Raw genomic sequence first — 25,414 nt, 5'->3', positions numbered from 1 at the left:
TAAAAAAAAAAAAAAAAAAAAAAAAAAAAACTTCTTCCTTCTATGTAACTGTACATTTGTACCCATTAACTAACCTCTCTTCATTCACCCCCTCCCCTTCCCAGTCTGTGGTATCTATTGTTCTATTCTCTCCGTCCACGGCATCAAGTATTTTAGTCCCCACATATGATTGAGACCATGTGAAATTTGTCTTTTTGTGCCTGGCTCATTTCACTTAATATAATAACCTCCAGTTCCATCTGTGTTGCTGTGAATGACAGGATTTCATTCTTTTTTATGGCTGAATTGTATTCCATTGTGTGTAGGTACCACATTTTCTTTTTCCATTCATCCATTAATGGACACTTACGTTGATTCTGTAGCTTGGCTATTGTGAATAGTGCTGCAATACACATGGATGACATGAGTATACTTTAAGTATGGTATAAATATGTAAAAACAGCTTCTGTTAATGAGTTTCAGGGCATGGTACTGAGAAGCTTTGTTTTTTAAAATCATATATCTTTAATAAAAACTTTAATTTTTGACACTGGGCTCCCACTCCCCACTCCCCTAAAACCTTATCTTCAGTGAGCATGTCATTTCAGGTAACTAGATGATGATTTAATTAGGCAGATAAAAAGTACTGTTGTGGGATCTGCAGAAACAGTCTTGAGGTTAAACTGTCAGGAAAGACGATCAGAATCTGTACCTTCATAGTAAGGGAGATCGGAAAAGAAAGGATCCGTCATTTCTTGCTTCTGTAACTGGAGTTGGTCTCTTCTGTCCCAGTAACTTATAAGGTTGGGAATTCCCCAAATATAAAAAAAGGTGCAGATGCTGGGTGGCCAAAACAACTGACAATGTTACTCCAGATTGCCACTTAGATTCTGGAAGTCAGGTTGATTGGGATGGTATTTGAAGATGTCCTTTTTAAAAAAATCTTCTTTCCTATGCAAGGTGACTTAGTCCAGGGTATTAATGTGAATGCAGCAGAAGGGAAAATATGAGAATATTTTAGAGAAATAATCAATGGGAAATGTTGATTGCTTAATTATAAGGTATGTGAGAGAGGGCGTAATTAAAGATTTTGAACTTGGCAGGAGTAGGGATGTGGAGAAGGGTGATTAGCCCAAGATGAATTACAGCAACTCCAATGCTGGCCACATTTTTGCCAGTCATTTGTTATCTGGACACTTCCAATGACAGGAAACCGGTTACATAATATGCTACCCAAATAATCGTGTGATAGTTCTGACTGCGAGAAATTGGTCCTGGTGTTACCTCTTTAGAATATACAGAACACCTCTAATTCTTTTTCAATTTCAGAGCCCTGCAAATATCCAACCTAAATGTTGCTGGTTTACTCAGTCATTCCTTAGGATAGAACAGAGTTCTGAGTTCCCTCACTGTCCTGTATATTTCCTCTGAACTGGTACCAGAACTAAATAAACTCCTCCAGGACCATCATTGCTCATCTGGACATCGTGCTTCTGAGAAGGCAGCTGGAGATTCCATTAGCTTTGTTCTGGCAGCCACGCCACACCGTTGACTCACACTGAGCTTCCTGTCAAACGGACTTAGTTTTCCTCTGTGTTTCAGCTAAGCTATCTTTTCTCCAGTCTGTTCTTGTGCTATTGGTGTTTTGCTTAAACCCAGGAACAGGACCTACATTATTACTGTTGAATTTCATCTTTAATTTATTCATTTTTGTAATTGATTCTTTTTTATTTTTTTTGAAACAGGATCTCACTCTGTTGCCCAGGCTGGAGTGCAGTGGCGCAGTCTCGGCTCACTGCAACCTCCCCATCCCAGGTTCAAGCAATTCTCCTGCCTCAGCCTCCTGAGAAGCTGGGATTACAGGCACCTGCCACCACGCCCAGCTAATTTTTGTATTTTTAGTAGAGACGGGGCTTCACCGTGTTGCCCAGGCTCAAACTCCTGACCTCAGGTGATCCTCCTGCCTTGGCCTCCCAAAGTGCTGGGATTACACTGTGCCTGGCCTGTAATTGATTTTTTACACCACATCTTTTTGGACACTGACTATGTCATACAGACACTGTGAGCAAGAGCATGGGAGAAAAAACCCAGTTTGGGGGCAAGTCAGTAAGACTGGTACATTCAGGCTGGCACATACCAAGTTTGAAGTATCCGTGGGTAAATTTGTCTAGAGCCAAGGGGAGGGACCTGGGCTCCAGATGGAGTTTTGGTGGTTACTGGGGTATAGGAAGTAGTTAAAGTTATGGGGGTAGATGAGACTATCCAAGGAGGGTGTGATGAGTAAGAAGGAAAAGGACCTAGGGCAGAATTTTGGGAGATACCACAGTTAGAGAGTAAGAGGAAAAGTGTCAGCAGAACTGAGAAGAGATAAGAGGAGAGACCATTAGAAGCGATGGATAACCCTAAATACCTTGCAGTGGTAATGCCAGTCACCTGTCTTTCCTCCTAGGGCTCTGACTGATAGGGCACAGAGAAGGAATGGACAAGGGGCACAAGATAAGGAAGATGGATGCAAAACAGCTGTTTTATCACTAAAAAAGCTGAATTGGAGAAAGCTACTTGAGCGTGAAGTCTAAGTGGGGCTTCCGAGTCTTTCTAGTGAAGCAGATTCCCAATATTAATGGTTTAGGAAGAAATGGGTAGCAAGGACAGCAAGAAGTATGGCAGTGGAAGAGAAAGGAGATGAGATGATGGTTAAAAGTGAAAGAAGCAAATGGGAGGAAAGTATTTATTCATTTGCAGTGTCAGCCAGAAAACCAGTGACCCAGGCTACCAGACCCAGGCCTAATAAAGAAAGAAATACAACCAAGTGGTGAGATGGACTCAAAGTCAACAATTTTCCAAAGGGCTGACTACATCTTTAGGGCCTGAAGTGTGTGTTTTAGATGAGTTCTGCCAATAGGTATTTGTGAGATTGAGGATAAAGTGTACTGGTTAGAAGTCTTAATAGGAAAAAACCCCTGGACTGTTTCCTCCACAGGCCAAATGCTTTGGGACAAGCTCTCTAAATGGCAGAGAGGTCACTCAGGTCCAACCCTGGCTTATTCTCCCTGCCCCTGCATTTGATGAATACCTTAAACGTTTATCATGAATCTGATATAAGACTTTAAGATCTTTCAGGAGAATAACCACTCTTAGCACCAAAATACATACACACCACAGAAAAGCAGAAAGAAAACTTCAACTCTAGCATTTTACTCTTTTTAAATTGGAAGATGGCAGTATGTGGATCCGCTTGGCTCTAGATGATAGCAGTCAGCACTCAAACATGTTGTTATTTTCTGAGAGAATAACATAATGAACCCTTCCTAGATGGTATTATTGTACTTCCATTAGGAGGAAAATCATATCTGGTTGTTTCCCTTTTTGTGATTGTAGCAGCCACTGATGCTTAATGCTTAAATTGATTAATTCATTAAGGATTACAAATGGTGAGATTCTATTTCTCATTCACTCCTAATCACGTGTTTACTCCACCACTCCATCAAAACTGCTCTTGTCAAGTTTGACCAATATCCTGCGTCATGGGGTTGTTGTGAGGATGTAGTGAGTTATATGTAATGCACTTCATAAGTAGCCAATAAAGGTGACCAATTCATTTTGTATTACTAGTACTGCTAGTACTAGTACCACAGAAAGATATTGGAGGATGTGCCCCTCTCCCCCGACTTTGGGGGGCTTTCACTTCCAACAGTGGCAGCTTCTGTTTGAGAGATTGCTCTTGGCCTACCAGAGACCATTTTGCTTGCATGTTAGAGAGCTCAAAGTGTCTGGGAATGGCATACCCCACTCCTTAATCAGGGGAGGGAATGGACAGTGTACAGCCTCTGAAGCAGGAACACACCTGGAATGTTCCAAGAGCAGTGAGCTTGGCTGCAGCCCAGGGAGTAAGGGATGGAGCAGATGAGGTCAGAGTGGTGATGCAAGTAGAGGCCTTACTTTAGCCTTTGGCGTTTCGTCTGAGTAAGGGAGGAAGACACCAGAGGGTTCTGAGAACAGAACTGACATGATTTGATGTGAATTGTGACAGGATCACTCTGGCAGCTGTAGGGGCCAGGGCGGAAGCAGGGAGACCAGTGCAGTGATACAGGTGAGGTGCGTGGAGAGGGGTATATTCTGAAGATAGAACCGGCAAGATTTTCTGACGGATTGGTTATTCTGTGCAAGAGAAAGAAAGGAGTCAAGAATTCCAGTGTCTTGGCCTGAGCACCTGGAAGGATAGAGTTGCCATGTACTGAGATTTGGAAGCGTGTGGAAGGAACAGATTCAGGGAGCCCCCAACTACCCCCATGGGCTCCATTCTGGAAAGATGTCATGTGAACAGTCTGTATTTAATTGTTTTGAAAATTTGCTTTTGGAATTATAGACTTTACTCTTCATTTCACTCCGACTTGTAAATGGGATGAATGGAATGGAACTCAAATAATCACAGCACACAAGAGTGCCGAGATTGCCAAAATATAAGCATAGACTGGGGTGGAGGGGCTTATGTGTGTGGTTTGCTTATTCATACCATAATTTATTTTATCTTTTGATAGATGTTTAGTTTCTTCCTGATTTTTAGTCATTATGAAAAATGACATTAAGATACATTGCACATGTTTGAACATTTTTGCCAGTCTTATATGCAAAGATGTCTCATTTAAAATTAGATATGGATATATAGTTTGGGGCCATTTCTGTTTCTTTTTCTGTGAAATACTGATTCATATATTTTGCCCATGTTTTTCTATTAGGTTATTCATATTTACCTTAATGCCTCATAGAAGCTCTTTTCATGCTTTATTTATTCGATACACATTTATTTGTAATTCAACATAAAAGATTAAAAGAAAACATAGGAAAATATTTTGATAATCTTGGAGTGGAGAAGGCTTCCAGATCGCGTAATAGGAGGATGACCCCACTTCAGTCAGGCTGGATGTGCTGAAAGCATGCTGGGAAACCTTGGCTGGGGTGGCTCCAGATCTGCTGTCTCTGTAGCTAAGGGCAAGCGTTAGAGTGGAAACAGCCATCAAAGTCAGTTTCCTTCCCTTGCAAAGCAGCCCCTCTGTTTACTTGTCTGTCTCCCTCCCTGAGCGCCTTGCTCAGCGCTGTCTCCCCAGGGCCTGCAGTGTACTACATCAAAGTCGGGGTTCCTTCCCTTGTGGGTTGTGCCCAGTGCCTGAAAACACAGTGTCTTCCTGCCAAGTAGAGCCTTGTAAGAACGTCCCACTGACCTGCGAAGTGTGTGGGCAAAAACCTTCCCATCCTCCCTCTTACGCCCTGGACTTCCCTCTGTTACAACATTAGCATTCTGCACAGTGATTATTTGTTTGACTTACTCATATTTGTAGCCTTTCACTGGAGACTTTCTATCCAAGTAATTCAGCCTATTTTGCCTTCTTTGCACATAAGAATGTCACCATGCTCTAGACCAAGCTAAAGATTTGGCTATTACTTACTAAAAGGCAACAGCAGCAAAATGACAGCTAGGCCCCCAAAGGGGGATGGCTGCTTTTCTGTCCCCTCCTTTTCTTTAGTTATTTCACCACTAAGTCATGACTTCCTGTTAGAGGCTTCCAGTTCTGGCAGTATTTGGTTCCTATTTCACAAGAAGCCAGTCTGTTACATTGTGGCTTTTAGTGCTAACAAAAAATCAGTGGTTTAGGGTCTTTAGCCACGAGAACAGTGTAATTAGAAGTTAAACCGAGGTTTAAACATTAATTTAACCCCACCCAAATTTTCACACCAAATGAGAATTCTAACATCGCCTTGCCAAAAAAAAAAAGGTACACTCTTCAAAGTGTTAGCCCCTGAAATGTTAGACTAATCAACATTGTAAGTAAATATAAGAGATGAAAAGTATTGTCAGATAATTACCTCCAGGACAGATAACTAACTCAGAAAGTCTTAGATTTGAGATCTCTTGAGCTTTAAAGAACATATAACTCTCATACTCTTGAAACTGGGCACAGAAAAAGATGCAAACGCCTTTGGTTCATTGTATGACATTAGTATGACCCTGATACCAAATTACATAAGGAGATTACAGTACAAAAAAGAAAATTATAATCAATCTCACTTAGCGTAGATATGAGAGACGAATTCCAGATGTGTTGTATTTAAATGTAAAGAAAACAAAATAATATAATTTCTAGAAGGGACAATGTTATTGAATCTCAATCTGATCTTGGGGTTGGGAAAACCTTTCTAAACATGATAGCAGAGGAAAAATTATAAAGGAAGAGACAAGGATTTTTGCTACATGAAAATAAAACATATCTCTTTGCTCATTTATTTATTCAGTCAGTTCTTCAACAAATAATCTAGTGAGTGTCTCCTATATGCTGAACACTGTTTTAGGTAATTCAAAAACAATACCAACTTATAAGACAAATGACAAAATGTGAAAGTTTTTCACATCGTACGAGGCAAGCAAAGAGTTCATATTCTTCACCTTTATGAGTAATCCTGATCAATTATTAGAAAAAGATCAGCATCACAATTGGAAAATGGGCAACATACCTGAACAGCAGTTCACAGACAGTTCACAGCAGTTCACAAAGGGATATGACACATAAAAAATAACATACATTGAATTGAAAATGAGACTGGTTGGTGTTGTATCCAAGTGTGCATATTGACATGTTCTGGACCAGTGCTCACTGATTCATTCAGCAAACATTTTCGGAACCCTAACTTGCACATGTGTTCTTGGGAGAAAAGAAAGGGCATTTGGTTCAACAGTGAAGAGGCCTAGAGTTTGTCTGGAACTGTAAACAATAAAGGGTTCTTCCGTCTAGTTGGTGTGCTTTGAGCCAAGCAAGTAATGAAACCAAGTTGAAATTGAGAATGTTCTTTTCCTCTCCAGGTACCTGGGGATAAGTCAGCATGCAGATGCCCTCTGGGGTCTTAACTTCTCCCATGCTGAGACAGGAGTTTAAGTAAACACTGGTGCCCTGTGGTCTCTGATGGAACAGCTTCTATTGACTCAAGGTTATGTGCTGGCCAGGGGCTCGGAGGTGGTTTTGGCAACTTCCTCCAGCCAGAGGAGTACTTAGAAGTGATGAACCACTCTGAAAGAATTCATTTGGGGGCTGTAGCTGACTGCTAGATTTCCCACCGACCCTGGAGTGCTGGGACCCATTCTAGAACGGCTCACTCCTTCCCCTGTCATCTCTTTTCTTCCCTCCCGCCCTTAGACTCACACATAGCACTTAGGTGTTTCAAGCATTTCTACTGTTTAGGAATTCATATATGGTTAGAAAGCCTTCTCAGCTGCCAGTATCATGTAAGTGTCCACCTCTATTTTTTCAGTACTGTCAGTTTCTTTATTTCAATGTAAACGTTTAATCCAGAAAGAATTTATTTTTATTATATGTGGGATGAGACAGAGATTCATTAATTAATTCAACAAGATTTACCGAGTCCCTGTTAGGCACCAGGCACTGTTGGGACATTTGAGAAAGACTTTCTTCAGTATTAAACATCAGATTATATTATGCCCAATAACACAAGATACAAGGTTTTCTGAATGCTTTCCAAATTCATGTGTTTTAGGAAAAAGAATAGGAGGACCTCTTGCTAGACTATGAGCTCGTTTTTACAATATGATGTTGTATTTTTCTCCTCTCCTAGACGTTTTAACCTGAATACACACTCTTCCACAATCTCAGTCATTCAGCTCATGCTTTTCTTCACGTGGAATGAGATTCCTCTTTGACTCCTCACCCACTGCTCACTCTTCTGATGTGCTAAGCTCTTTGACCTACATAGCTGTAGTCAGTGGATGACAACTTCTCGACATCACACATAGTCTGCGATTAGGAACCAGACTGAAGCAGATGATCTGATTTCATGGCCACTTCTGCTACATATTCGCTCTTGCCCTTAGGCAAATTGCTCGACCTCTCTGTGCCTCAGTAGAATGCCCTAAAAAGAGTATTTACTCACATGGGGTCTGTGTGAGTGTCAAATGATTTAATTTAATTTAAAGCATTTAGAATAATTCCTGGGATATACATGTTAGCTATTAATATTGCTATTGCATATTTTGAGGGATCTGTGTTACTTCATGTTTGTCTGTGACTCTGGTACTGATATGTTCTCATCGTTAATGGACTCCTTTAGAGACAATCCCAGGAGCCACCACATCTGTGCACTCAGCTTGGGCAATGGGGAATGTCCCTAGGGGACACCCATGGATGTGAGGGTAACATTTTTCATTACTTTTCTTGTGGGAAAAGATACATAACATAATATTGACCATTTTAACCATGTGTAAGGGGACAGTTCAGTGGCATTAACTACTGTACCTTCATGATGTTGTGTAACCATCACCACTAATTATACCTAACACTTTGGAGTTATTCTTAATGTTTTGCAAGTACCTCTGCTTAGAAGAGCCTCCCCTCAACCGCATTGGTCTCATACAACTGGTGAGCTCAGCTGCACCGTCACTTCCTCCATATTGTACCTTCCTTGATCCTCCATCCAGATTTGATTACCTCCACTGCATCTCAGATACTTAATGTATCACAGAACTTACCAGAGTTTAAAATAACTTTATTCCTCAGTTGGTTTTGGCCCATTGTTTCAACCCATAATTTTGCATCCTGATCCTGACTTAACATATTGGTGACCCTCCCAGGTTTGTAAACACCTGCAAATTTGATTAGCTGGTCTTAATGACCTCAAAGATTCTGCCACACAAGAAATAATGAGCAACTAGCCAGGATATTCAGTGGCACTTTGGTTGACAATACATGAGGAAGGTCAAGTCCATGTCATGTAGTGTGGCTGTACTTGAACACAGCCCTGTTGGCATGCTTATCTTTGCTGAACATTTCTCCTCGAGATTCTTCCTTCCAAGGCCCACCATACTGTAGAGATACAGGACTTTTCTGCTTCTGTTGACAAGCTATGGAAGCAGATCCTGTGGGCCAGGCCATCTTCAGGACAATCACAGGAAGTTATTCCATGCCTTGGACAAGTCCCAACTCTATCTGGCAGGGAGCAGAAGGTTACAGGCCATCAGGCTGAAAGGTCACCAGCAATGCCAGGGCTAGTGGCATTGAGCCAGGACAGAGAGGAGAAGTGTGTAACCTGCTCCTGGAAATTCCCAACCTTTGTGGCCCCCCCCCTTGGCAAGGAAGTAGAAGGCAGAGGGAAAGGGCCCTCTTGAGTAAAGCTCAGCAGAAAATAGAAAATTAACCAGATTTCTGTTTCTTTAATGATGCTTACCTTTTGCAACATATAACATATAAACACCCCCCAAGCCTCGTGAGTGCGTTCAAGGTGTAGCTACTGGGCAGAGAACGGGAGATCAGCTTAGAGGAGCAGGTCTTGGGAAGTTACCAAAAATCTCTAAGTTGTTACCAAATGCTTTATTTCATTTCATGTTCTGGGACCACATCCAAGATTCCTAGGGGCCTTGCAAGTGGCAGTCAGTAATTGAGTTGTTAGGTTTTCTAAACAGTAACTAGAATCTACTAAGTATATGTCAATAGCAACACAAGAACAAGAAAAACACCGTAGGGGAAAGTTGTCCATAGTCAGAGGAGCAGGGGTGAGGAAGGGTGTCAAAGGAAATGAAAAGTCAGTAAATCAGACAAGAGCAAGTCTTATTCTTCTTTCCTTCTTTTCCTCTGTGTCTTCTGGACTCCAAAGAATGTTTGCACATGAAGGGACAGAAATATCCAACTTTGCAATACAGAGCTAAATCAGAGGAAATAACTTTGACAGTTCCATGTGATAGAACAGTGCTCAAAGTGCTCTAGCACATGACTGTTTTCCTCCAGATACCCCCACAGCAAACTGCAGAGTGTGGCAGGAGCAACCAGCTTGAAAACTTGCCTGGTAAAGTTCTAAGCTATCTTGAAGGGTCATCAACCAACTTGAATGGCCATATACCCTATCCTTACTGTGGCTCTCTGTTTTCTCTCTTAATTTCAAAGAATTTGAAACAATGTTGTTGAACACCGAATGGGGGAGCCATGGGTTCAGATTCACTGTTACTCAGTGAGCAAGCCACTTCATCTGTCTAAGTACCAGTTTCTTTTTCTGGAAAATTAGGGTAGTAGCTGCCTTGACCACTGCACAAGATTAGGAATGTAAGTTGATAAAAACTTGTAGGAGAAAGAAATGTCATCAGTGAAAGCTCATTTGCCCTTGTTCCATGAGGCCTTGATAGCATGCTACACAATAGTATTATCTGCTAATTGCAAACCAGAACCCTGTGATTCAGTCTGAATCCTTTCCTCTCCCTGGTGGCCCACATGCATTTGGTGACCCGGTCCTATTAATTCTCCTTGCAACTTGTCTGCTATGGCCACATCTCTAGCTTCATCTTCCGTCGCTCCAAACCTCTGGCAGTTACACACTCATTCAGGTGGCACTCATTAACAGCATTTGGCCCAGTTCTTGGTTCATTGCACCAAGCGTCATAGAAGCAGGGCCTGGGTCGTATTCATCGCTGTTTCCCTTGCACACATCACAGGGCTTGGTTCACACTAGGCATTGGATAAATGTCTTTTCACAAGAGCATTGAGTCCATTTACATTTAAAGTAATTATGGGTGCCTTTGGATTGACGTCAAGCGTCTTATTGTGCTTTCTATTTGCCCTATCTTTTCTAGGTTTCTTTTTCTGCACCTTTAAATTTTCCCTTGGATTGAGTGTCTTTTTGTAAACTTACTATTTTGAAATCACTGGATTCACAGGAAGTTGTAACGAAATGTCCGGAAGACCAGTGCGTCTTTTCCCCCAGTTCCCTCAGTGTCGCCATCTAGCATAATTCTAGTGCGGTCTCACAACCAGCAAATGACATTGATACCCTCTAAGAGTAGCTGTAGGTGTCACCCCTTGCACGTGCATGTGTGCACATGTGTAGCTGTGTGTGATTTCATCACCTGTGCAGAGTCATGTACCCACCACTGAAACCAATACTGAACTGTTCCATCACAAAGATCCCTTGTGTTGCCCCTTTATAGCCATACTTTAGTCAGTCATTCTGTCCACATCAACACATTGAGTATGTATTGTATGCCAAGACTGTTAAAGATGTTGGAGGTACTTTAGGGACCAAGATGGGCAACGTCCTTGCCTTCACAGAGCATACAGTTTAGGTCAGCACAGGCTAAAGTTCCAGGGAAAGTTGGAGCCAGTTGCTGTTCACTGGGTGTGGCTTGGTTTCCAGGATTTCTGTGTTCTATCTGTAACTCTAACTGCTCCCCAAGCTAGTTCCATTTCCAACATGTCACCAATTTACATTCAACTTGAAAGCCTTTCACAGTTGGTTCAGGTAGGTTCTTAGCAACATTTTTATTTCCTCCTTGTTGTCTTTTAATCTGAGGCATCTCCTATACCTGGTCAATAAGGCCACTGAAAAAGCAGTGCAGAAGGAGACCAACACCTGTAAGCAATCAGAACAATCAGAATCTGAGCACCAAAATCCTGGCGCTGTAGACGCTCTTGGCCAGGACAGTATGAAGCACGTCCATGGGTCAGGAGGGGAAAAGGCCCACACAATTCCTTTTGGCAGGTTCAGTCAAAAAGTGCCATTGCTGAAATGACAGCAGTATTGAAGGATCAAAACACAGAGCTCCAAATGCAGATAGATATAGCTTCTCCTCCCTCAGCCTGAGTTGGAAAGCCTGGCTCTGAAGGCAGGTTGCTGACCCCTCCTGTGCACATGTGAAGGAAATGACTTCATAGCTTTGGGATTTCACCACTGCAGAGGGGGCAGAGGGCCAATTCTGCTGAAACAAAGGGACAATAATCACTCTCACCAGAAAAGTAGTTTAAATCAGAGGTGTCTCTTTACAGCCTCAGAGACTTTCAGGATGTTTCTCGGTTCATTTCTGTGTCTTTTGACAATGGATACAATCCAGGCAGGCCACTTCAATTTTATTGGAGTGAATTCTGGAGCCAAAGAAGTGAAACTTGCTGTAACCCAGCCAGGTTTATTTTACTGTGCAAGTAGAATTGAGTGCAGAAGGAACGTGTCCAAACTTCCAAGCCTTGTTCGTTGTTCAGTTTAATCCTGAACAACATGCTGCAATATCTGGATAGTGTATTTGTTGGTTTTGAGTTAAAACTCTGATATGACGCCTTGCCTGACAGCCTAAGTTCCAGCTTGGAGACTGTGTCTATCTGGTTCACTGTTACATCTCCAGCTCCTAGCACATAAATATATGATGAGTAAATTCTGGTAATTAGGTTTGCTATAAACCCCAATACTAGTCTTGTTCCTCAAGAGTAGTGTTTTAAACCTAGGTCTGTGATATCATGAAATCACGTGTACAATTCATTCATTCAACAAGTATTTACTGAGCGACTATCCTGTGCCAGGCACTACTAGGCCCAGAGGATAAAACAGTGATCAAGACAGACAAGGCCTCTACTGTCCAGGAGCTCACATTCTACTGGTGGAGGCAGAGAATGACTGTGACTGGCCAGTGTGGCCAGTGAGGCTGGCCACTTCAATATGGATGATCAAAGAGGGTCTCTCTGAGAGATGACAATTAAGTTCAGGTCTCAATGACAGGAAGCAGAGATCTGCATGACAGCCATGCAGAGATCTGTGTGATAGAGTATTCCATGAAGAAGGAACAAGTAAGGCAAAGCCCCCAAGATGGAGAGAAGATTCTACGTGTTCTGGAATGCAAAAAGACTAGTGTGGAAGAGCAAGAGAGTGGCTGAGATGTGAAGTGGGAGAGACAGGCAGAGCCAGTTCATGTGAGACGTTCTAGTCTATGTGAAGGGTTTTGGGTTTTGTTATTAATATATTGGGAAGCCTTTAGAGGGTGCTGACCAAGGGAACAACATGATCTGATTTATGATTTTAAAATGTTACTGGCTTCTTTGTTAAGAATGAATTTATGGGGGGAATTGAGAGTGGATGTGGGAAGACAAGAGGCTATTTCAGTTACCCAGGTGAGAGACAATGGTGACTTGGACTAGGGTGGTTTTGGGGCAGGAGTGGTGCATGGAGAGAAGTAGACTGATTTGGAATGTTTTGAAAGTAGAGTCAACCACTAGTGGAGAGTGGAAGCAAAGATCACGCCAAAGTTTTTGTATTTAGAAAATGGAAGGATGGTGGTACCATTGGGAGGTATTGGGAGGCTGGGAGAGGAGTGGGTTAAGTGGGCATGAAATAAAAGCTGCATTTTGGCCATGTTAAGTTTGACAGACCTCTTAGATGTGTAAGTGGAGATGTCAGTTAGTTAGATGGTTGGCTATATGGGTCTGAAGTTCATGGGAAAGATCCAGATTGGAAACATAATTTTAGATTTGGGGTCTTCAGTAGTTGTTTTAGGATTCACCTCATGGGGTTTCACTCTACACACATGAATGTTAGTATTCAGCCAAAGTCTCATGGGGAAACACCTATGTCGATTTCTAGAGCTCTTTCTCTACATAGCTGTGTTCTCTGTGGTCCTTTGTCCTGCAAATTCTACCCACCTCAACCACCCAGAATTCCAATCTCTGCTTTCTCAACTCTGTGAGATGGCCATGGTTGAGAAAGTGCTTACAGGATGAAAGCCAGGGTGATCAGGGACTCACCTCTTTTGCTTTCCTTTTTATACAGGCCACAGCTCTGCACTGACTGCCATCTAATGTCTATTTCATATATTTATTTGATCTAGTTTTCTAGTTGGTTTTATGTGTAGGGGGCAAGTTCAGTGTCCAGTACACTAATGTGGCTGGAAGTGGAAGTCCTTCCAGGTGATTCAAATGCATAATAAAGGTTGCAGAGTGTATTCATTTCCTAGGGCTGCTGTAACAAAGTACCACAGACTGGGTGGCTTAGACAAGAGAGGTGTATTATAGTCTCACAGTTCTGGAGGCTGGACGTCTGAAATTAAGCTGTCAGCAGATTTGGTTCCTTCTCAAGGCTGTGAGGGAAGGATGTGTTCCAGGCTTCTCTCCTTGACTTGTAGATGGCCATCTTCTCTCTGTGTCTTTTCACAACGTCTTCCTTCTATGCATTTCTGTGTTCCAATTTCCCCTTTTTACGAAGACACCAGTCATATTTGATTATGACCTCACTTTAACTTGCTAAAGATTATTTCCATATAAGGTTATATTCGGAGATACTGGGGGCTTAGGAGTTTAACATATGAATTTGGTGGGGGGGTGACACCTTGCCGTAGCATAGGACCCACTTCAGCCTTGCAGGTACTCACACCTTTGTTCACTCCATTAGGAAACAAACTTGGAGATGTTTGTTAACTATGTAATCAGCAAGTTGGATTGTTTTAAGATGAGAACAATGTGTAGCTTTTACTCTCAGAAGAATGGGATTAAACTGTTCTCTAACAATTTTATAAAAACTAACAAGCCCGTGACCTAGACACACCTTCCTGGAGGAGACTAGAAATGAGCACAAACACCTTTACACAAGGTTACAGGATATTGCAGGGTTTTGTTGTTAGAGATGATACTGGTCGGTGGTAATGAGTCAGCTTGGTGGCTGTGGCAGGAAAGGCTGATGGGAAGTGGATCTTTTGATGGTCAGAGCTGGAAAAGCCCTCAGAGCTCATCATTTTATAGTATGGAGAGAAGCAGTTTCCCCAGGGCAAGTGATGCCATGAGCCCTGGTGGCCAAAAGTCACATTGTCATTTTATTTTGTTTTATTTTATTTTATTTATTTATTTATTTATTTATTGAGATGAAGTCTCACTTTGTTGCCCAGGCTGGAGTGCAGTGGCCCGATCTTGGCTCACTGCAACCTCCGTCTCCTGGGTTCAAGCAATTCTGCCTCAGCCTCCTGAGTAGTTGGGATTACAGGTGCATGTCACCACACCTGGCCAATTTTTGTATTTTTAGTAGACAAGGGGTTTCACCATGTTGGTCAGGCTGGTCTTGAACTCCAGACTTCAAGTGATCCACCCACCTCGGCCTCCCAAAGTGCTGGGATAACAGGCGTGAGCCACCGCCCCTAGCCCACGTTGTCATTTTATAAGTTACTTTTACATTGATAATGTTTTGCCATTATTTCTCATTGGTTCACTACAATTATACCATAAGGGTGACAGGGCAGGGTTTACTATTTCCATTTACAGGTGACAGGACTGAGGTTTGCAGAAGCTGAGTTACTCAAGTACTGTGTGCTCAAAGTCACACAGAAAGTCAAAAGTAGAATCAGAATTCAAATTCAGGTCTCCTGACTTTCAATTCAGTGCCTCCCCCACGCCCATTTTTGTACTCCATTTCTCTAAGTTACTTTGTGGATACTTGTTTGCATAGTGATTCTGCTTTCTAGATCCTCTTGACCCAGGCTTATCTTCACAGTCTATCCTGAACTCTTGACCTCACCCTTTTCCATCTTGGCTTCCCAAGCTGCTCATGACCTACCCGGCAGAGAAGGACTGAGGGGAGAAGGTGAAGTCCAGCGCAGCTACTTGAAGCCAGCAATCCTGCAATTTTATGTTTACATAAAATGCAAACATCTCAGTAAGAAGAGAGGGCAGCCCTCAGGTCCCAGCATCCTCATACCCTCTGTTCTGAAGTGTTCACCATCATCTTTTGTACTCTTTACTTCCTGACCCATCTCTGAACTTCTTAGGTTCAGACCCCTCCACTTATCTCTTATTTATACTCTGACACCCCCTCCTCACATCTGGTAGTTGATGCTGGACATTGAGCATAAACCTCTGCTTTCCTTCCTCATTCTGTGAGCTTATGAACTCCCTGATAAACATAGCACCCTTTTTCTTTACATGCACAGTGTCTGGCACATAGTAGACACTCGGTAAATATTGATTGAATGAATCCACAAATGTGCCCTGTACAGAGGAATTGTTTTAAGATTTTTTTTATCATAAAAGAAAACACAAGGCCAGGCACAGTGGCTCATGCCTGTAATCCCAGCACTTTGGGATGCCGAGGCGGGCGGATCACCTGAGGTCAGGAGTTCAAGACCAGCCTGACCAACGTGGCAAAACCTCGTCTCTACTAAAGTACAAAAAATTAGCCAGGCATGGTGGCGCATGCCTGTAATCCCAGCTACTTGAGAGACTGAGGCAGGAGAATCGCTTGAAGCTGGGAGGTGAGCCGAGATCACACCATTGCACTGCAGCCTGGGTGACAAGAGCAAAAAACTCCATTTCAAAAAAAGAAAAAACAAACAAACAAAAAAACCAAATATTGAAAATCACATAAAAGAAATGTATTGAAAAATAGAACTTTGCCACCCACAACAGAAGTCCCTCCATGTGTCCTTGTCGATCATAACCTCCTCCTTCTTCTCCCCATAAATAAGCACTATCCTGACATGTACAGAAATATCTTCTTTGCATTTTTAATGTTTTCATCACTCAAATGAGTATCTGCTAGGCACACTTAAAAATTTTGATGTGTCTTTTAAGTATCATCTAATCCATAGATCTCTCCTCTGTCCCTTTATTTTTCTTTCTTTTTAAAAATAAATTTTATTGTATATAATTTGGAGTTTACAACATGACCTTATAGGATACCTATGGATAGTAATGGTTACTATAGTGAAGTAAATTAACATATAATCTCACATGTTTATTTTTGTGTGTCAATAGCAGCAAAAATCTACTTATTTCACAGAAATCCCTAACACAATTGCATTAGCTGCAGCCCTCATGCTGTACATTGGATCTTTAGACTTGCTCCTCTTAAATATTTGTTACTCTGTATCCTTTGACCTACATCTTCCCATTTCCTCCCATCCTATCTCTGGTAACCAGTTTTATTTTTTTATATTTATAAATATACCACAGTACATTTGACCTTTTCCCCACATACAAGATAGATCATGCAGTATTTGTCTTGCTGTGTCTGTCCTGCTCCACTTACCATAATGTCCTGTAGATCCATCTATATTTTCACAAATGGCAGGATCTCCTTCCTTTTTAAGGATGAATAATATTTCATAGTGTGATGCGATGCACATAGCACAGTATCTTTATCCACTTATCTGTCAACAGACACCTAGGATGTTTCCATATCTTGGCCATTGTAAATTAATGCTGTGCTGATCATGGGAGTGCAGATATCTTTATGAGATGGTGATTTCACTTCCTTCAGATCCTTCACCCATTTTTTAATTGTTTCTTTTTCTGCAATTGAGTTGTAAGAGTTCTTTATAAATTTTGAATATTAACCCTTTAATGTAGTTTGCAAATATTTTTCCTAGTATATAGGTTGCCTTTTCATTTTATTGATTGCTTCTTTTTTTTTTTTTTTTTGAGACGGAGTCTCGCTCTGTAGCCCAGGCTGGAGTGCAGTGGCCGGATCTCAGCTCACTGCAAGCTCCGCCTCCCGGGTTCACGCCATTCTCCGGCCTCAGCCTCCCGAGTAGCGGGACTACAGGCGCCCGCCACCTCGCCCGGCTATTTTTTGTATTTCTTAGTAGAGACGGGGTTTCACCGTGTTAGCCAGGATGGTCTCGATCTCCTGACCTCGTGATCCGCCCATCTCGGCCTCCCAAAGTGCTGGGATTACAGGCTTGAGCCACCGCGCCCGGCCAATTGCTTCTTTTCCTGTGCTTTTCTTTGCTGATTGCACCCTCATATCAGGCTATCAAAGGCACAAAATGTCTGATTGTTTCTATTCCCAAGTTAGCAGCTGTTGATGCTTAATAACTATACCTATTAATTCATTGGGGCTAGCAAAGTGGGGATATTCTAATTCTGTCATTTGTTTTTCCATTACTAATCAGAATACATTCATAAAGAAACATTCCCTTCATCTACCCAAGTGGGACAGCTCACATAGCAAAGGTTGGATAATGCTTGATTCTTCCCTTTACTTAACTAGTTTTCAAGGAAATGAAGTAGTTCCCTTACATCCTCTGAAGATGACAAATTCTTTTTCTAATATCACAATAAACTCATGGATTTAAGTGTATTTGGTGGATTGCAAGCCACTATAGTTATTATACAATCATGCATCATTCAATGACGGGGATATGTTCTGAGAAATGTGTCATTAGGCGATTTAGTCACTTTGCAAATATCACAGGGTGTACTTACACAAACGTAGCTTTACTACACACCTAGGCTATATGGTACAGTCTATTGCTTCTGGGCTACAAACCTGTACAGCATGGTACTGCATTGAATACCATAGGCAATTGTAACACAATGGTAGGTATTTGTTTATCTAAACATAGAAAAGGTACAATAAAAATATGGTATTAAATTTTATGGGATTCAGATGTCTCGGAGGATTGAAAAAAAATCTTACGGGACCACCATTGTATATGTGGTTCATTGTTACTATAATGTCATGCAGCATATGACCGTATTTATGAAAGCAAAAATTCTTTCATATATGGCCAGTGGTAACCTTTTCAGGTTAGCCCCTAAGTCCTTTTGAGATGGCCCTCGCCATTCCTTGTGGCTTTGTTTCATTGTAAAAAGCTTCGCTTTGGTGCTGGCAGACTGACTGCTTTCAGGGGCTTTGTCACATGTCTTTCATTTTCCAGAAGCCTGTAAGCCTGGTGGAACAGAACTGTATGTGGCCTCTGGTTTTACCTACTTAGCAAAGAGCTCCAAGAACACCCACTTCTGTTTTTGCATAATCACAACTCTTATGTAGAGATTTAAAAACCTAAGGGATGACACACTGGCAATTTTGCATGATTTAGCATCAAGACTACGCTACATCCTATTTAAGTTACTGTGTGACTGTTCTTTTTCCTTTCCACCTTCATGCCTGCCTTCCAGCCCTGCTGAACTACTTACGCAAAGTTTTCAGCCTTTCCACCTTAATGCCTTTGTGCATGCTGCTTCCTCCTGCCCCACTTTAGCCTCAGCTTAGTCACCACTTCTTCCCGGAAGCCTCCCCAGACAACTGATCTGACAGAGATGTCTCTTTTGTTTGTTCCCATAGCATCTTGGTTTTGCCTTATCGTAGCACTTATCTCACTGATTGCAATTGTCTGTTTATGCATCTGCTTACTCCCTTGTTGCCCATGAGACTGTGAGTGGCAGGGCCTGTGGCTTGCTTACTTCATCTTCCCCAGTGTCTGCACAGTGTCCAGCATATTAGTAGGCTATCAATAGGTAATTGTTGAATGAATGAATAAAGCCCAAACTTCTTCATGTCACTCTTTCCATTGCACTCCCACCACTTCTGGTTCACTCTTCTGCTAGACCGCTCACTATCCTGAGTTGAAATCTACTCATATCATAATTCTACCCTTCTCCCTATCCCAGCTAGAGAGTGAGGTCTTTTTAGAGACCAGCTCTAATCTCCTTTTCTATCTTCATTGTCTAGCAGGATGCATAGTGCAGAGTAGGCACTCAATAAATAAACTCTTGGTGTTACTTCTCTTCCAATATTGTTATTAAAAGATAAGAAACCTATTGTCTCCATAACACTAAGAGCAGTTAATGTGAAACTTGTTTCTGTGCTCAATTTGACTTCCTCTTTTAGAATCATTTTTGGGAAGTGCAACAAAGTTCCTCTTTACATTTCCCCTACCAAAGTGGCTTTTGGAAAGTTTGGAGCACCCCATGCTCCCTCCTCATGAAAGCTTTCCTCAGCAGGCACACATGCCATTCTCTTATCCCCTGAGCCCCTTCCCTGAACTGGGTCTTATGTTCCTGTTTGCCTCAGTTGATGCCAGAAGCCCAAGTTTCCCACTTTCAAACCCCACAGCAAGACTCAAGCTACTTCTCTTATGTTTAGTGGCTCTACTCCCATCCAATGCCATGTTTTTGCAACAGGAATTCATTGAATCAATTTTTCTCTCCCTCTTGGGTCACCCCCACGAGCATACAAACATGCTGTTGTTTTTCCTGTCTTAAAAACGTGGACTTAATCACACCACGTTGTTTGTCTCCTGAGTTTGTCTCCTTGTTTGACTCATGGCCAGACCTCTTCTCAAAGCCGTATACTGTCTGTAAAGGCAGGAGCAAACCAGGGTTCACCTGCCCCAACCTGACACGGAGTGACTGCCTTCCTTCTGCTTGCTGCCCCTTGCCACAGTCCTGGAAGGGCTTTTTATTCTAAGGCATAATTGGAGGTCAGTGCTTCTTTGGATTCTCTGACATCTCAGATTCATGTTCTCTGAGCAGGGAGGGAGCTGAGAATACTCCAAATACTGTCTTTTCCTTTTTCCCTGGCCTCTTGGTCAAAGCTGGTGGGCTTAAAAAGTATTACACATAAATGAAGCTAGAGATACAAAAGACTTCCTGTCCCAGGGGTCGCTGTACCTCCTGGCAGAACCCGACACTTCCTGCTGTCACACATGCTACTGCACGGGAGAGAAAACCACAGAGCTATAAATCTCTCCTATGCAACATTGAGTGTCTCCAATGGAAGAGAGCCCTGCGGTCAGCCTGTCATCCTTCTCTGTGCTCAATTCCCAACTGGGGCTCATGCCATAGTTCCCTACCGCAGAAAGGAAGCATACGCTATCCATGTAGGCTGGCCTGTCTGGCCCTTTGATGAACAAAGGGCACCTAAATGTAAGAAGACAAGGAACTCAAACATTTCCTTCCCCCTGGCTCCATGAGAGGGCAGGGAAGTTTACAGATCCAGGGGACTCCTTAGGGCTTTGGTCAATTGAAAATACCTCTTTCCCCAGGCCAGAGATCTGCACCCTTTCTTTGTACTGAGCCAAGATGGTACTGTCTACATCAAACATTCTAGGTCAATGGTGAGTGGGGAGCCAAGGAGCCCTAGGTCATCCTCAGTAGTTCTCAGTGGCACAAAAGAGACCTGTCGTATCTTGGCACTGGCTTCTGTGGAATATCATTCTCTTTTCTTTTCTGAGCATGGACTGAGCTTTACCTGTTCATCTGACCTCCAGGCTTGGCTCTTTCCAAGATTCCTATTCCATTAACGAAAGTTCCTTTTAGTTTTTACAGTGTTTCAAAACAGAGGCACTGATAGCTTGAGGCCAATCCTGCCATGCCTCACCCCCCATCCCATCTCCAGCCTTTATTACAAGCAAAACCCACATATTTTCAGACGCTCCAGAGAGGAATTAGACCATCCCTTGTTGAGAAACACTGTGACTTAGGGGGGAATGCTTAAGAGTCTCCCATCTTTAAAAACTCCCTTGACCCCAGAGCTTCCCCCTTTACAGTCAGATGTTTCTGAAGAGCTGAATACACTTCCTCTCTCTATTTTTTTTTTTTTTGACTTCACATCCATTACTGATCCTTCTATCCCAACCTGAGTTCAAATTCATTCCTACAGCTGTTTAGCTATGTGACCTTGGGCACATTACTTAATCTCTCTGAATCTCAATTTTATCAGACATAAGATGGAGATAGTAATAGTTACCCCTCCCATAGTATAGTTTTAGGGATTAAATGGATTATAGTAAAGCACTTAGGGTCTCTTACATAGGAATTGTAACTAACCAGGCTAGTTAATTCTCTGAGAATTCTATTAGTGTTTTAATCATCATTGGGAGTTTTATGGAAGACAATTTGTCACCTTTAGACACTGGCAATCCTCTCTCCTCCTCTCCAATGTGTATGATTTTCCTTCTTGGCCAGTTGTGTAGAACTTAAATAACAATGTTAGAAGATACTGGGGCAGTGGTGAGCACTTGTGATTTGCATCTGATTTTAATGTATGATATTGGCTCTTGAACTGAGATAGATAGATAATAGTAAGAAAGCTTCCTTCTAGTTCTTTATTGCTAAGATTCTTTTAAAGCTTAAGCATATGTTAAATTTGTACTACATTCCTTTGCTGCATCAATTTCAATGATTGTATAATTCTGGTCCTTCAAACTGTGGGTGTGAATCCCATTACTAGACTCTCATATCCTGACCTGTCCTTAAAATCATCCAATAAAGTAGACTTGAAGATGGGCACTAGTCCTGTAATACAAAGCGTTTCATCATTAGAATGGCTGATTTGCTTCCTTCCTGCTGTCCTTGTCATGACATGGGTTCTTAGCATAGCCTGAGAAGCAAGAGAAATTGGTCCAGTAACTCCTTATTGAATTGCCTTTCTGCAGGCCTGGCGCAAGCGCTGGTTTGTCCTCCGGCGAGGCCGCATGAGCGGCAACCCCGATGTCTTGGAGTACTACAGGAACAAGCACTCCAGCAAGCCTATCCGGGTAATAGACCTCAGCGAGTGTGCAGTGTGGAAGCATGTGGGCCCCGGCTTTGTTCGGAAGGAATTTCAGAATAATTTCGTGTTCATTGTCAAGACTACTTCCCGTACATTCTACCTGGTGGCCAAAACTGAGCAAGAAATGCAGGTGTGGGTGCACAGCATCAGTCAGGTCTGCAACCTTGGCCACCTGGAGGATGGCACAGGTAAGAGTGGAGTTGGGGCTCCCATGTGCTAAGGGGTATCCCAGGACTGGAGGGCTACTGCAGAAAAACAGTTCAAGATGCCAAGCCTGCCTCCTCGAGGGTGTTTTGGCAGGCTAATTTATGTCAGAACTGTCCCTACCAAATACGGTACTGGAAATTGCCCTCTTTTACTCAGTCCAAATGTGGGAAGGCAGAGTCCATACACACACTGAGCATTGTAGGCTTTAAAACCCCTTCATGTCTTTGCTCTCATTCAACCACAGTGAAAGTCAAATGTGGATGAGGATGTCTTCCCATGATGCTGACACTCATGACTTTCTAGAAATATCAAATATTACCACACTTCAAAATATTGTGGAACTCCAGTATTTCTGGTGCCTATTGGGTTGTTCATCACTAAATGGTAGAAAGAGAGAACTTGGCTACTTACCGTAGGCAAGAAAGATTTCCTGATACCTCCAAATGTCTCAAGTTCTCTGCAGAGGAAATTAGTTGTAAGTTTGCTCTAGGCCATTTCTGGACAGTGGGAGCAATTGACCCATGAAGAGTACCCCAAACTCTCTCTCTCTCTGCCACATGCACACACGCACACACATACACACAACTCTTCCTATGTAATTTACCAGGTATATTGTAACCTAGGGTTACAATTCACTTCCCTTCATGGATTTTGTTTTTGAGCCCCTGACATTATTGCAACATGCCCTTTTCCTCAAAATATGAGATTTTGAATCTGATTTCTTTTAGCCTCTTGGTCTAGTAGACAAAACTTGGCCCCTAAATCCTGTGATCTATACTTGCTTCAACATTTTAAGGGTTACTGTATGGTTTCCACCATCTGCCACTGAAATATCCACACTCTAACACTAGGTGGCAATGGAGAGTCAGAGTTGTATCTCCCTCCAGGACAGGCACAAGAGTGTGCTTCCTGAGAACACATTCCTTTTCGTTTCGTGAACCAGGGAAGCGTATTAAGTGAGGCTATTCGGTAATATTGCTGAGCATTGAGAGCACTCAAATAAAAGGAAATGAAGTGATGGCAAGGTCTTTATCCTTGGTACAATGGACAAAACTTAATTGGAAAGTCGCATTAAGTAGGTTCTGGCTAGAGTCTGACATTATGCAAATCAAGCAGAGCCTCCCTGACCAACTTCTCCAGCCTTGCTGCTGGCTGTTTACCACCCTATTCCACACCTTCAGCCCTAAATAGGTATATCGTCATATACTGTGTTATATGTCTCCTCTGTTTCTTTCCTTATCCAGGAGTTATCCTAAAACATATGTACATAATATGTTTCCCAATAACCCAAGAGCAACAGGAATGAGTAAGGCACCAGGCCAAAACCGGAGAGCCTGCCCCGGCGTGAAGTTGGAGGAAGCCAGAAAACTCACCTGTGACCCTTTCCATTCTCTGTAGCCCCCCTCAGTTTTTAGAACCACGTAAGAGCAGGGTCCTCTTCATCTGAGAATTACACCCAAAGGGCTTTCTTGTGGCTTTTCACAGAGTGTTTGGTTCTGTCTCCAGCAACCATATAGTAGTCAACACATTGTGTGTGTACCCTGGCCAGGAGCTCTGTTGAAATGCTTTTGTATAGTAACTCGTCTCATCCCCACAGCAGTTCTATGGCCTATGTGTGATTATTATCTCCACTTTATAGAAAAGGAAACTTGGAGAAGGCAGGCCATGTAGTAATGGCTATGTAGTAGAGCCTGGACTTGAACTCAGGCAGTTCTGGCTCATCCTGACTCAGGAATCCTGGACTATTAACTTGGTTCAAAGGGGAAATAAAAGCAGGCTTTTCATTAGCTGTTTCTGATCTGAAGTTCTCATTGGTTCCTGATTCAAATTCATCTTAAGGGCCATGTTTTCAGGTGATAGGGAGGATGTTATGCTCCTTGAGAAAAAGGAATGTGCTTTTCCAGCCACCACAGCACAGTGTTTCTTTCCTTCCCTTTACTTATAACAGTGATGAACAGGATTCTTTATTTATGTGTTATTTGTCTGTCTTCTCTGCTAGAATCTAAACTTCGATAAGGGCAGGATCTTTGTCTTGTCTGTATTGTGAGGGTTAGTGGCATTCCGGGTACATGGTAGATGTGATAGGTATTCTATATAGACATATACCGATATAAACATGTATAGATACACATACATATATGCACAAGTACATATCTAATTATATGCATGGACTTGTTATGCATACATATATATATGTATGTTTGTTTGTTGAGTGAAAAAACAATGATGCAGGGCTGCTGCTGAGGGCCATAAAGAAGCTGTGTGTAGACTAACTGCAGAGTTTTAGGCCAAGAATGCTGGGTTTTTTACTCTTAATTGATTCAACACTTTGCTCTTGAAACATTGGCCTTCTTTCCCAGACATTGTTTACAGCTTGGGGAAATGGTCTCCTCCATCAGTACAAACACCAGCTGTGATTTGCATCTTCTGTTTGGCTTCTTTGCTGCTGTTTGAGAAATTTTGAGTGCGTGTTATAGCCATTCTTAAACATTAACCTGGGAAATGATTTCTCCAGCAGATTCCATGGAGAGCCTCTCTTACACACCCTCCTCCCTGCAGCCATCCTCTGCCAGCTCCCTTCATACCGCCCATGCTGCCAGCTCCTCCTTGCCAAGAGATGACCCAAACACTAATGCTGTAGCCACTGAGGAAACAAGAAGTGAGTCAGAGCTTCTCTTCCTTCCAGATTATCTGGTTTTGTCCAACTGTGAGACTGGAAGACTGCACCATACCAGGTATGTTTATGCCCAGGACTCTGTCTGAGCTGGGCCTGCTAGCATGCTCTCTAGAGTCACACTGCCTCCTCTTGCAGAGTCTGTAGCTGAGATGTGTTCAGTGTGCTTCACCAAATTAGTCCATTCAGTGGTAGTATTTTCTAGTGGGTGTGTCTGCTCTCATCTCTCTTCCTGCCAATGTCAAGGCAGGAACAGATTGCTATGAACCACTGTGAAAGATGAAGCATGTAGTATACTAAACAGAATGAGTCATGCATTTCAGCATTGTGGTTTCATTTCTAGCCTTGCATTTTCATGTGTATCTGATGCTTAGAGGATGAAAAAATCAACAAACCATTTTTCTTTTGCCACACCAAGGGGTTGGTGTAACTGAGTGTTGTAGAGGGAATGTGGCTGTGCAAGTAGCAAGCAAGGTGGTACTGGGGGGATGG

At 42.4% G+C, this 25,414-nt stretch overlaps 1 protein-coding gene across 3 annotated transcripts in view; it reads left to right on the top strand.

The window, feature by feature from the left end:
• Positions 1-25,414, top strand: part of GAB3 (GRB2 associated binding protein 3) — a 68,913-nt gene that overhangs the window by 9,648 nt on the left and 33,851 nt on the right. For 2 of the 3 annotated variants that reach the window (XM_025372943.1, XM_025372945.1), the window contains exons 2-3: positions 21,926-22,229; positions 24,764-24,983. In XM_025372943.1, the coding sequence (XP_025228728.1) occupies positions 21,926-22,229; positions 24,764-24,983 (524 nt within the window). The remainder of the gene's footprint in view (positions 1-21,925; positions 22,230-24,763; positions 24,984-25,414) is intronic. The other variant, XM_025372944.1, reaches the window with a different exon arrangement.

The sequence above is a fragment of the Theropithecus gelada genome, chromosome X (genome assembly GCF_003255815.1).
Source record: "Theropithecus gelada isolate Dixy chromosome X, Tgel_1.0, whole genome shotgun sequence".
NCBI lineage: Eukaryota > Metazoa > Chordata > Mammalia > Primates > Cercopithecidae > Theropithecus > Theropithecus gelada.
Note: the sequence above shows the minus strand (reverse complement) of the source record. Positions and strands in the feature narration are given on the sequence as shown.